General features: G+C 39.5%; 1 protein-coding gene across 6 annotated transcripts in view; it reads right to left on the bottom strand.

Moving 5' to 3' along the window:
• usp54a (ubiquitin specific peptidase 54a) overlaps positions 1–13,025 on the bottom strand; it is a 59,548-nt gene that overhangs the window by 26,728 nt on the left and 19,795 nt on the right. For all 6 annotated transcript variants that reach the window (XM_058795879.1, XM_058795878.1, XM_058795877.1 and 3 more), the window contains 5 exons: positions 9,405–9,980; positions 5,061–5,153; positions 3,108–3,242; positions 2,099–2,212; positions 1,441–1,523 (listed from right to left, as the gene is read on the bottom strand). In XM_058795879.1, coding sequence (XP_058651862.1) covers positions 1,441–1,523; positions 2,099–2,212; positions 3,108–3,242; positions 5,061–5,153; positions 9,405–9,551 — 572 coding nt within the window. In that variant the 5' untranslated portion in view covers positions 9,552–9,980. The remainder of the gene's footprint in view (positions 1–1,440; positions 1,524–2,098; positions 2,213–3,107; positions 3,243–5,060; positions 5,154–9,404; positions 9,981–13,025) is intronic.

The raw sequence follows: 13,025 nt of genomic DNA, 5'->3' as shown, positions 1-13,025 counted from the left end.
AGGGTGTTCAGAGAGGTCACCGTCCAGACCGGTTTGATCTTATTGTTACAGCAGAGGTCACTGCATCTCAAAGACACTGCAACACTGCGTGCCTGAAGCAACATCCCAGCTCAGGCAGATTTCAGGGAGACAGCCTTGCCAATGTCACAATGTTACCTGGACAGGCTCCTCCCAGCGAGAGTGTGTATACAAAAAATATCTTAAACATAGTCATTCCCACTGACATTAAAATACAATGAAATATAATATTATAGAAGAGTCTAAAATCTTCTAGTTCAGAAATTTTGCCTAGTTGAGAGCCATGTTTGAAGCTGTTATGCAGATATTCTCACATCTTTGAGTGAACATCATTTGAATTTTATATTAATGGGCCAAGTTGCTACATTCACTGGTATTAATAAACAGCCTACATTAAGTCTAATAAACAGTTTCAAAGGCATCTGAACTGAATCTGTAGGCAGCATTTCAAGGTATCACAGGCCTGCTCATGAAGGCTGTCCCAAAAGTTGATAAATGTAACTCCCTCAGATACCATGTTTTCCCAAATAATTGGAGAAGGCATTCCTGACTACTTTCTGTGTTAAATATATTTATTATCATCAGAATATTGAATAATTCCTTTTGTGTTGCATGTATTGTAACTCGTTTGAGCTAATTTCCTGCCAATGTAGACATTTCATGTTATAGGCAGCGAGGAAGATCACTAGGTTTAATAGTATAAAACTATACTATCACTAGGGACAAACTATACTGCTTAGATAAATAATGTTTTTATTATTATTATTGTATTCATTTATTAATCCATTAGCTGTAATACTTGCAGTGGGACAACGACAGTACTCTGGTTCAAAGACACAGGGAGTCAATGTCCTTGTGCAGAAGAAAGCACTTCTGCACTGCAATGTCAGCTATTATCATAAAAAGCCTCCTTAATCACAGAGCTACATGCTGGAATATTCATGAAGTCCTTTCATCGCTGTTGTGCTTACAAATGTTTGTTCACAACGCTAAGTATCTGCTCCACTGGCAGGCTGAATGCAGTAATCCAGACTGCGTCCGCAAATGCGCAACTCTAAAAGCAGATGCTGACAACGTTTGACTGGAGAGTTCAAGGGGAGCTGCTCAGCTTTGTATCTGGCCCCTCATCACCCATGATTAAAAGCAGTGGCACTGCTGTCCAGGAGACCTAGAGTAATATTTAAGCTGGCTGTTGTCATGTGCTCTTGGCCATTGAGGGAATCTCTCTCTGTTCTGACTGATTTCACTGTGTTTGATGTGGCAGAGAGCTCATTTGCTCAGCTGGAGAAGAGTATAGGACATGATGTTTTCTGTGCCGTACACAGTGTGGCCCTTTTCAGTCCCAGCTTTCAAAATGACCTCATTCTTTAGCATCACTCATTTTTGTGCATGTGTATGTGCTGCAGGGATGATTTTGCTCACCACAGAGAGGTGGTGGAGATGTAGTGGACCATCTGAATGAAGGGCAGGGGGTCGGAGGAGGCTCCACAGTTGCTGCACACACACTAAATGAGAACAAAAAAACAATATCTGATAATAATCTTTTGTATACACAAATGGACAGTATGTTAAACATTATTTTATATTAAAAACTAGGTGTATTAGGGTTCCCACATGTTCTGACACAACACAAATGAATGAATTGACAATTGAGGCAATTAATTTCCATTATTTTATATGACTTTCCCATGACATATATGAACTTTAAACATTTGATGACTGGAATAGGACTTTTAAAAATTAATTTACAAAGATATCACTCACAAAGAGGCATTGGCTTAAAAGTAAACAAAAAAATTTAAATACATTTTTGTGCATGATACATCAATGCATGTTATTTTAAAAGAGAAATGATCAATGATTATTGAAAAAATATTAAAAACATTTACTGACATGTGCAATGTAGACAGGTCAGACCATGATCCAATTAAATCCTGATGTGTAATATATGGTTTTAAATTTTCTACCAACAAATATCATGTCATTTAGAAATACGTCCTATTATGGAAGTTAAATGCATTGCGAATGGATTTCATATTGCCTTCAAAAAAATTGCTACTTGCTAATAAAGAGGCTTCACCTGCTCAAAGAGTGTCATGGCAAACTTCTGGTGAGGGATGCAGTGTTTGGCCGTGCAGATGTCCTCCTTTGTCTCATCAGAGATGTGAAAGTGGATCCTCATGAGGATATTCTCCTGTGAGAGAGACTTATTACTTAATTACCAATCAGTGTGCATGAATCAAAATCCCACTGAAGAGAAACAGCATACATCTGTCCTGCATGTCTCATGTTAATTGATTCTCGCTGTCCAGTGGGTGTGTACCGAGTCTGTGAATAACAGCATGCTCAGCTCTTTTAGCTGAGAGATATAGCTGAGAATGTTGGGTTAGGTGAAGGCTTGTGTTCTGTAGGGAGATGTTGAAAGTTCACAAAGCAACTGCCCTTCACCAGTGTCTCCAGTCTTGCATAATGACCAGACAACAATAGCGGTTAAGGGGGGGAAAAAAATGAACATTTGCAGTTTGTGGTCGCAGTTCTTACTGGTCAGCACATTGTACGATGTTGCTAAACCAGCAGTAGAAAGAGGCTGAGACAGGGAGCCATTCTTTATCTTATATGTTATGATGCTATGGCCTTTAAAATGAGCTATTAGGAGGAAATTAATCATTGTTCAAAATAGGATGTGTGTCTATGAGATTACACCGTCAGACAAGAAGGTTTATATTTCTGTACTACCAAGCATCCTGCCGAGAGACAAAGAGATAAAAACTGACATGAAAGCAGACATGCAACCAAAAAAAAGACAGGGAAGGACAGATACAGGGCCTAAAGAGGATATCAAACACCTTCCTTCTACGTGCACTGGTGGACTCAAGAGCTGAGCTAACAATGTTCACAAGAAATGTCAGACTGCACAATTTCCTCTTCAAGAAAATCTACCTCTTAAACTGAGTGTCTAATTTGGCATGTGAAAGAATACTAAAGTGTATGGAAAAAGCATGGACATGGAGGAGAAAAGCAGGAAAAGCCGTAATGCGCTACAGGGGAGCAAAGCTAAAAGGCGACGGTGAAGAGTCAAGAGCCCTTACGAAGCACTCAGCTGCATCGTCCATAATGCCGAGCTGGAATCGCTGCTCATCCTGGAAGGTTTTGGCCAGAGCGCAGCGGAGAGCATCAGAGGGCAGCACCTTCTCACTGCTGAACTGGAACTGCGCAAAGATGCTCTGAAAAACAACCACAGCTTTCGATTAACGTTAAAGAAAACATCAACACCGCCTCACACAACTTCTTTCAAATATGGGCAAAAAGTGTACCTTTATACAACAGTTTGACACCCTGTATCCAGTTACAAACTGTTGTATAAAGATTACAAATCTCTTTCAAATGCGACAAGAGAAAATGAATAAGAGGTTTAAGGTTAATTTTAGTTTTAATGTAGCCAATAATCAGAACTTCTTTTTTTATTAAAAAAAGTAGTATGACCAACAAAGATGTTTTAAAGAGTGTGTTTTATGAAGGAAAGAAAGTAATACAGACGATACGACGGTGAGTAAATACATGATTGTTTTGGGGGTGAACTATCCTATTAAAAGCAGTATTTTTTCCTCTTAAGCCACATTTAAACAGCATAATTAAGTGTCTACTGTGAACACATCTAAGATTTCCCATGTTGTAAAGCAAGACATGCCTGTTTGCAAGACTTCTGTGCTGAATTAAGAAACTCCTCAGTAAACAGAGTTATTACAAGATTAACTTCTTTACTTTGAAGGCTAAAAACTCTGAGAGGTTGGAAACAAGAAAGGCACTTATGTCACTGCCCGTGAAATATACTGGAGTAAAGTCGGAAAGACACAGACAGCTGAATACAGAGGCAGTACCAGACCCATGAGAGCGAGCGGACAGGCTGACAGACAGACATATTGTCCCAGTCCTGTGTGTGAGAGCAGACAGGCAGCCCCCTACTGCGCTGGCACAGGGCTCAGGAGAGAGATCTCTAATTTCCAGCTGAGTTATTGAACTTTTGATGGAAAGCGCCAATGGCAATCCTGAACATTAGAAGGAATCTAATATAAAACGAGTATAAGGAAACGACTGAAAAGAAACGGGATGGAAAAAGAAATTGCACAGCAAGAGCAGAATACACGCAACCCTGCTTGCCACACAGCTGTAGTTAAACACAGGATAGCTAGTTTTTTGATGCATATCTATTCCTTCAATGCCATATATTTGATGTTTTCATAGTACATCAACATACATATAATTTTGGAAGCAGACAAAATGACAAAGAAGTGATTCAACACTTTTTTTTTTGGTATCAGACAAAATGATATTCAGAACTGGTTTCCTTTATGCTTTTTGACAAAATAACTAGGCCTAAATAATAATTAGAAGAGACATGTAAACTAGTAATTATACTAACGAAATGTTAATTATAGATTTTGTTTCTCACTTGAGAATGAATAGCTGTTACATAAAATTGAGTAACTTGTGCAAACAAATGATGAAACAAGTTACTATCCTTTTGGATGCACAGTAGTGTAATGGAGTTGCTGGGTGCAGTTCTTTATAGACTTATCAAATGAAGCCATTTATTAGTAGAACCAACATTAAAAAAAAAACAAGTTTTGGTGACCACTGACACTGAAAAGATATTTTCAGAAATGTCTCAGTTTTTTTTTTTTTTTTTTTAAATGTTCCACAGATGAAAGTAAGTCATAGAGGTTTGGATCAACATGAGGGTGAGTAAATGATGACATAATTTTCATCTGTGGATGAACTATGCCTTTAAAATAAAAATGTACTTTTATCTGTAAATAAAGTGGGTCAAGCCAATTATCTCCGTTTCTACAATAAAGTTCACTATTTAATATTTGATATTTCAGAATCTTGAAGCATATACAGATGGCAGAAACACATTAGCCTTCATATAAAAAGGTAAAGTACTGAATTAGAAAAGCTATAATGGAGCAGAGATCCCTGTCAGCTCTATGAATTTAATGCATCATGAATAAAGTCAAACCCTGATGGGCTCAGTGCTTTACCTTCAGAGCGCAGAAGATGCACGAGTCCTCCATGCACTTGTGTGTGGTGAGCTGTCGGAAACTTCGCCGAAAGATATCCAGATGCCAGAGAACCTATAAGAAAAATGTTCAATTAGACAAAAGAAATGTTTACATCGTTCTCTGATCTTTGATGCTGCCTGCACATGATATGAGAGCGCTCTGAAAGGCTGAGAAAAGGTTGAATAAAGCATCAGACACTCAACACACCTTCTAAAATGCCTGAGAAGCTCTAGTCATCAAAAATGCATCAGGCTCAAAAAGCACTTGCACCGCTTGCAGTTGACTTTCCACCTCTTCCTAAGTGTCTCTCTCTCAGAAGGGAGACGAGTCGGGTTGGAGATGGAGATTGTGCAAGCTGTATCTGACACTGACCGACTCCTTTCCTCAACAATCTCCTAAATCCAGCTTTCTTGACACCCCGTAATGCAATCTCAACCAATCACATGAAAGAAGCAATTATGTCTCACCAATCAGGTGTCAAAGAGCTGATAAGCCTGTGTGCTCTATCCAAGAGTTTGCAGAAATGGGAGCAGGATAACAAGTAGAGCAAAGTCTGATAGTAAGATGAAGTGATGAGCGTGTTTCCCAGCTTTAGTCTTTCATCTTGAGGAACGTATGCGTCTCCAGGTGAAGGATGATGCGGAATGTCAGCGGAACAAACAAAGACCTGCTAGCTTCCTGCTGGGCAGTTCACATGCACGCACAGACACACAATCATGCACACCTCCCATCTGGCTGTGCCTGGGAGGCTGCGGAGGTCGAGCTGACCCCACCTGCCCGCCATGAGCGGGGACTTCGTGTGCCATGGCCCCGCTGCTCGCCCGGCAGATCTACATGCTTGCATACTGAATTATTGAGAGAGCTGTCAGTCCCACTTAACACAACTCAGTTACCCAAATGAATCTGCCATCTAACTTTACCTTCACAGATGCCTTAAATCACTCTAATAGTGATAAAGTCTGTCAATGAACTTCAAAAGTTAGCTGGCCTGTAAACCAAAACCTTTAAGAGACCTGCTTATGTTTCAGTCAGAAATCTTAAGAAGAGCTGTCCATTTGGCTTACTTTGAACCCCTTTAAAATCTATAGTGCTGACAGAATCAATTTCAGAGAGTAATTTCACAAAGCAGAGACACGAAGTAGAAAACATCTGTTTGACTGCGGTTGGGGCTGCGCATGTGTCTCTGCACAGTAAAACTTAATAGTACTCAACAACATTCATCTCTCATGCCATTACGATCACCCTGTATGACCTCCTACTGACGCTCTTTGCATGGCAAGTTAAACTGTAAGGGAATAAAATGCATGAAATGGAATGCTGTAAATATTTCCTCGGGCATGAAAATGTGCATCAGAGGACATCAGAGACAACACTATCACAAGTATTCATCACAACCAATAAACTCAATATTTTTGTTTGCAATGCAAACCACATGGTCTTAGGAAAACCAGGTTTTACTTGAAGCCTTGCCAAGCAGTGCTCAAATATAAAGATGACAGAAGAGTAATTTGCCCTTTTGGGCTAAACTAAAAAAAAAATAAAAAAAGACACTAACTGCACTGTAAGAAAGAAATGGTGTGATTTGTGACCAAAAACCTTATATACAATGACATACATAAAGACATTTTCAGGAGTTTCCAACAATAACCGTTGTTCTTAAAACACAGTTCTGGTCTCTGGGTGCAAGTATGCAGGTCTCCAAATACACAGGAACATTCTGAGCCAGTGGCCATGGACTAGCCAGTGTGTCCATGTCTCAAGCAGTCAACATCAGGGCACAGTGTCCCCTTCTATTGATTTGACGTCACTGATTTGACACTTAAGTTCTGGGAGCTCTTGTCATGCCACTGAGTTTGCCTCTGAGAATGTCTAACAACAAAATCCAGCTATTCTTTTTTTTGTTTTTTTAAATCTGGAACTGTCCAGTAGAGTTTGTATAGGAAGAGACTGGCCATATTGATGAGAAGCCTGCAGGACCTTACAAGTAATACAGGTGTTTGCTTGACAACCTAGGTCACATCTGCTCATTAAAGCGATGTTCTGACTTACCGTCATACTGAGGGGATTGTCAAATCTCTGATCTGATGCATTTTTTTAACAAACACATAAACGGCCGCAGAATCCTTCAGACAAGATCTTTATAAAATGGTCTTTTAGGAGAAAGGAAGCTGAAACTGATAAACCGTGGAGTCTGTCATTGTGAAATACATGAACTGCAGTAGACCGCTGCTTGAAAGATTAGTTCAATAAGAGTGAGCAAAACTGCATGAGTCCCCAAACTGGACACATCAGAGATAGCCCTCTACAAAGAGGGACACCACAGCCCATTACTAACCATATTACACGCTTCAGATCCAGGGGACGGAAAGCAGACAGGAGGCAGGGCTGATGGAAAAGATAGACTGAAAATAACTATGACAGACTGAAACCGAGTTACTTCCTTCAGCTCATCAAACATTCAAACAATGTGTGCGGTCATGTAAAGACTTCCCTTCACGGAATGTGACCATTTCACACCAACAAGAACAAACCTGGATTTTACATGTTTAATTTTACAGGTTGCATAAAAATATTAGTATTACAAAAGCAGCACATCTATTTTCAACATTGATAAGTCTTGAGCACCAAATCAGCATATTAGAATGATTTCTGACTGGCTACTGAAAATTCAGTTTTGCCATCACATTATCACAATTAACGTTTCTATTTTAAAACCATTTCATCATAATACTGTTGTATTTTCAATCAAATAAATGCAGCCTGTGTGCGCACAGACCTTATACAAGTCGTTTAAACTCACTTTAGCTTGCAAACAATACAAAAGTCCCATTTTTTTATTCCGATTTAACTAATCAAGAGCCTTTTACTAAAAATGAAGTTAGTAGCAAGTTGGCTAAACATTTATTAATAGCCTAAAACCAAAAATTCATTTAGCTGCAGCCGCACTCAACAGGAAGCTGATGATTACACATCCCGACTCTTACCTTCTGTCTCAGAATCAGCAGGAGACCAGAAGATGTCAGCTTTGAAAACCAAGGAGGTCTAGACATAACTCTCTCCCTCTCCTTCCTTCAAACTCATTTATGCTGCATCCTTGGATCTTCAATCAGGAGTTTATTGATTGCATAACAGATTTTATTGAATGGCTGTTGAGAACTATTGATTTTGGAAGGGGTTTCTGGGAAAGCTTAAACAAGGACAGCTTATTCCATTATAGGGCATGTAATGCCAAAATAAAAAGTTATTTTCACTTCATGTGAACAGAACATCAAAACTAAGGGACAGAGAACAATACTAGAGAACTGATTCATCTTATAGGTCTATCTTATAATTTGTGAAGACATCAGAGCCAAATTAACTCATGCTTTAATGCGAGTAACATTTTTACAGACTTTATACAAGTTTTTAAAATCCAACAAGTCCTAAAAAATAAAACAAAAATAAACTACTTACAATTCCTCAGAAAAGTATTCAAGAAAGTTATTAAAGCACCACAATTTGTTCTGCAGACCAAAAAAAAAATTACAGTTTTCACCCCCAGGTTTTGAGTTCATTGTCTTGCCATATTGTTATGCTTCATGACAACAGACAATCCAGCCGCGACGCTCCCTCAAACACCCAACCCCCCGATTCAGTCATAACTGACTCTAATTTGTAGCTTTAGACATATTATCAGCCAGCTAAGCCCCTTTATTTCCATATAGCTGATTATACAGTAATCCAAAAATAGAGGGTAAGTAATGGCAGGTTGCTGGGTAATTACCGGCCAGGACAGTGTGCGTCTGACAGTTGTTTGTGGGGTCTAGTGCAGACAGTGCTTGAATCATCACTAAATCTAATGCAGGCTCCACCGAGCAGCACAATGGATAAAAGGCACAGCGGTTTCTGTCTAATAGCACTCATGCGTGAGGAGAGCAACGAGTGAAGAGTCAGCGCACCGTTGCCATATGCATCTAGCCGCTTGACTTGTTGCTTCAAATGGCTAATCACAAGAGGAGGGGGCGCAATTTCTGCCCACAAGAGCAAGCATCTGTTGAGGTCATGCGTTGCACGAGTCATTAATTAATGAAAGAGTTTGCACAATATTTATCCTCACAGACTACAAGTAGAGCCTAACGGTTGATGAAATCATCTCAGCGAGCTCACGTGGGGTGTCCTCAAAGTGTGCGACATTTTATGGAGTCCACACAGAAATACACCCCTAAAAGCATCATATAAAGGCTAAGAATTTGTGTCTAGAGTCTTAGAACTAAGAAACCGTTTGTACATTTCAGAAAAGTAACATGTAAGATGTGTTTATAGCATGAACATATGTAGTCCTACCTGGAGAGCGCTGTTCAGGAAGCAGCTGTTCTGTCCCGGCTCATTGATGAGTCCTTTGCTGGGGGCGATTGATGTCATGGTTCGTGGGGTGAATATACCCTGTAAGCCACTGCTGCCAGATGCAAAGTAGTTTCTTTTCCATGACATGGTGGAGGAAATCAATATCGCTTGAACTCTAAATCGTCCCTCCGTTCAACAATCCCCAGTTCATCTTTCCAAATTTGAGGGGAAATGCATTAGCGTTGTATTCAAAAGATGTAAGAAGAAATTAGAAAATAGTTTTAAAAAAAAAATTTGTTCTGGGAAAAGCGTTTATCCAAGGGCGTTGGCTTATTGTTGTCGTCTTGCATCAGACAGAAAAAGCAAATGCCGTCTCTCGGCCTTGTTAACTGCTCTCTGGGCTTTGGTTGTGGAATTTCACACTGCTATACTCAGTATTCTGGGTTGTGGGAGGTGTGGTGATCTTCACTGCAGCGCTCTGTGCTACACCCTTAAACAGAAGCAACAGTGTGCAGATTGACGGCAAGAGTCTCGTCCTGCTTGTAAACAAGTGTAAATCTTCACAACACTGTGTATCTGGAAAAATAAACAGAAATAAAAATGTTAACAATGTTATCTCTTTACACTCAATCCAATCTAAAGTTCATGCATTTTTCACATTGTGATTTGCAGCACCAAAGTGACCACAAGTCATTAATTTTCAACGAGAGTTGCTAATATTCAGTGGATCACAGGAAGTTTTGTTTCATGCAAATGGGCAGTGGATTGATGCAGCAATGTCTAATAGGAGTGAATACACTGGAGCACGTCATCTCTGAAATACCGTAGTGTAGCAAAAACAAGATGGATGAGAAGTTAATGTTATATTAATGATCTCCCTATTGATTTATGATTACATCACTATGCAATCTGTCTCTGCTTACATATAGGGATATAATAAAATGCTGCAAAGATATAATAAATTAACCCATATATTACATAGACACAATAAATGGAAAAAAAAAAACTTTATCAAGAAAACAAATTGCTTGTCGGATTAGAATGACATTTTTTTTAATCTCATTTGTTATCTCGTTTGATTTTCAAAAGCAATGGTATCATCAGCAGCAGGAACATCAGCAATAGACAAATGACCTTCCCAGTTGTTCTTTATTACTGATTTTAAACTGCTAATAAAGCATTAAAATACATTTCAAAACCATTTCATCCAATTAATTAAAAAGAACCAAGTCACAAGATGGAGATTCACAAATCAGACACTACTGTGGATTTTATGCAGTTTTACCCTGCACAAGAAAGTGAAAATGAAACAGTGAAAGTGACGTGATGTGCTCTGCATTTATCCCATCCTAAGTGCACACACACAGCAATGAACACACACACACCATGAACACACATCCGGAGCAGCATAATACTAGCATAATTATAAAAATGTACGTATTCATATATCCCCGTTATATTATATTCATATATATAATATTCATTATATTTGGGAACCCACATAGTTCATAAGGGATAGTTCACCCAAAAATATCAATTTTGTCAATTTCCTCACCCTCAAGTTGTTCTAAACCTCTATGACTTTGTTTCTTCTCCATATCTTGAAGAAAACTAGGAAGCAAGCAAAACTGGTCCTCCTTGATTTTCATTTTATGTTCCAGAGAATTAAGAAAGCCTTTCAGATTTGGAACAACATGAGGGCGAATAAATGATGACAGTATTTTGGTGTGAACTATCCCTTAGAGCCACTTAGTGACCCACAGCAATAGAAATCTCAGTATGTGTGAACACATCAAGTGAGCATACACTTGATCTACAAAACACAAACAGTGACGTCTTAACACCATAGCTGTAAAATTTCCTTTACAATCTGACTCAGATCTCAACTTGCTGGCTAAAATAACACTTGGGTGCAGACAAGGATTTATCTGTTTGTCCCAGTCCAAGCCAGCATAAAGAACATCCCCTAGCTGAGTGCTGCTCCGACACATGACTTACAGTTTGACCTCCCAGACACGGCACTCTGACATAACTCAACAAGTGATGTGATAGTCAAAGCTCTTAAACCAGTCTCCCACTGGTAGGCTTATATTTAGCACTTAGCCAAGCAGCGAACTTGCATTAAGGTGAAAAAGACACCCAACGAGGACCACATCCATCGCCTGCAACATTTAGATTGTACCTCAAGCTCCTGACAGGAAGTTTAAAAGTAGTAGCTTCGAGCAGTTCCTCTCAAGAGTTTAGCAAATCTGTCTACGTCCATCACTGTCTGATGTGCTTTTAACGAAAGCAGACTTGAGGGCAGTTTACAAGGAATGCAGAATAAAACAAGAGAGGGAAAGACAACAGAAAGAAAGACAATGGCCACAGACAAAAGACTGACAGGAAAATGCAGACAGAAACAAAGATGACAAGAGCCAAAGTGAATGGATGAACAGCAAAAGAAAAGGGGCTGATAGAAACTGAACTGAAGAGAGAAATTCTAGTAAGATGAGTGTTTATCCAGCTGTGAGTCAGCGGCTGACCTTACACTGCTGATGTCAATGGTTTCCGTGTCTGTGTTTATGGCTTTGAAACCACATTAACGCCTAAATTCGCTCTTAAAATATGCCTTGCCTATAAACTACATGGTATAATGTCCGCTTTCAAACACCCATCTGCATTAGTCTTTGGAACAGATTTGTCATGTGATGAGAGGGAAAGCTAACTGATCTCTCCAGATACTGCAGACCTCATTGGGCCATGCAAACAAGCCAAGCAATGTTGAAAGCACCACAGAGCAGTGGTGTTTACACTGTTTGGGGAAATCACCCAAAAACTGCTTACTTAGATGTCTCTGCATTAAACTAGGATAGTAGAAAACACTTTAACATTGAAGAAACACTCATGGTGGGCTCTTTATCCCAGGTGGACTGTACTGTGCCTCTGCTTGGTCAGCAGGGGGTGAAGTAGGTCGAATGGCAGGTCAGGCAGGCAGATTATCCTGATCAGACGGTGGATTATCCTGTCTGGCAGAAAACAGAACTAGTAGTGTCTACTGTAAGGTACTCATTAGCTTCCAGACAGTGGCTAAGACTGTCTTGCTGGGCCCCGTAGTAAGTTGTTGTAAACATGATTTTGGTGAGCCACAAGCTGATAAACAAGCATGTCTCAGAGTAGGGTTGTGCCGATGGAAGATAGAATCGTGTATCGACAATAGAGATATCGCCTGTGGCGATGCCTTTGACGATAGCAAGACGATTATTATTATTAACAGGATAGTAATACTATCTAATTTTAATATTAGGGCTTATTTGTTTCGTTATATTTATTTTTCAGCATTTTTACAGGTGTTATAACCAATCACACACGATTATGCTGAGCTGATGAATGTAATGGCCAATCAAGAGGCGTTCAGATGAGCCATCGTTGAAACAGCTGAGTTCCGTTGTTCAGCACGCGCTGACTGAATTCTGACTCGCGAATTCTCTCGTCATAAACAAAGTGCAGATGTACGTGCGATGTAAGTATAAGAGATTTATTCCTTTTACAGTGTAGATTCACTAATTATAACGGGAGTGTTTTTAAAGTGCATAAACTTGCACTAGACTGAGCTTGCGATGAGATCTTTGGTAATGTAAA

Source organism: Onychostoma macrolepis, chromosome 13 (assembly GCF_012432095.1).
Source record: "Onychostoma macrolepis isolate SWU-2019 chromosome 13, ASM1243209v1, whole genome shotgun sequence".
NCBI lineage: Eukaryota > Metazoa > Chordata > Actinopteri > Cypriniformes > Cyprinidae > Onychostoma > Onychostoma macrolepis.
Note: the sequence above shows the minus strand (reverse complement) of the source record. Positions and strands in the feature narration are given on the sequence as shown.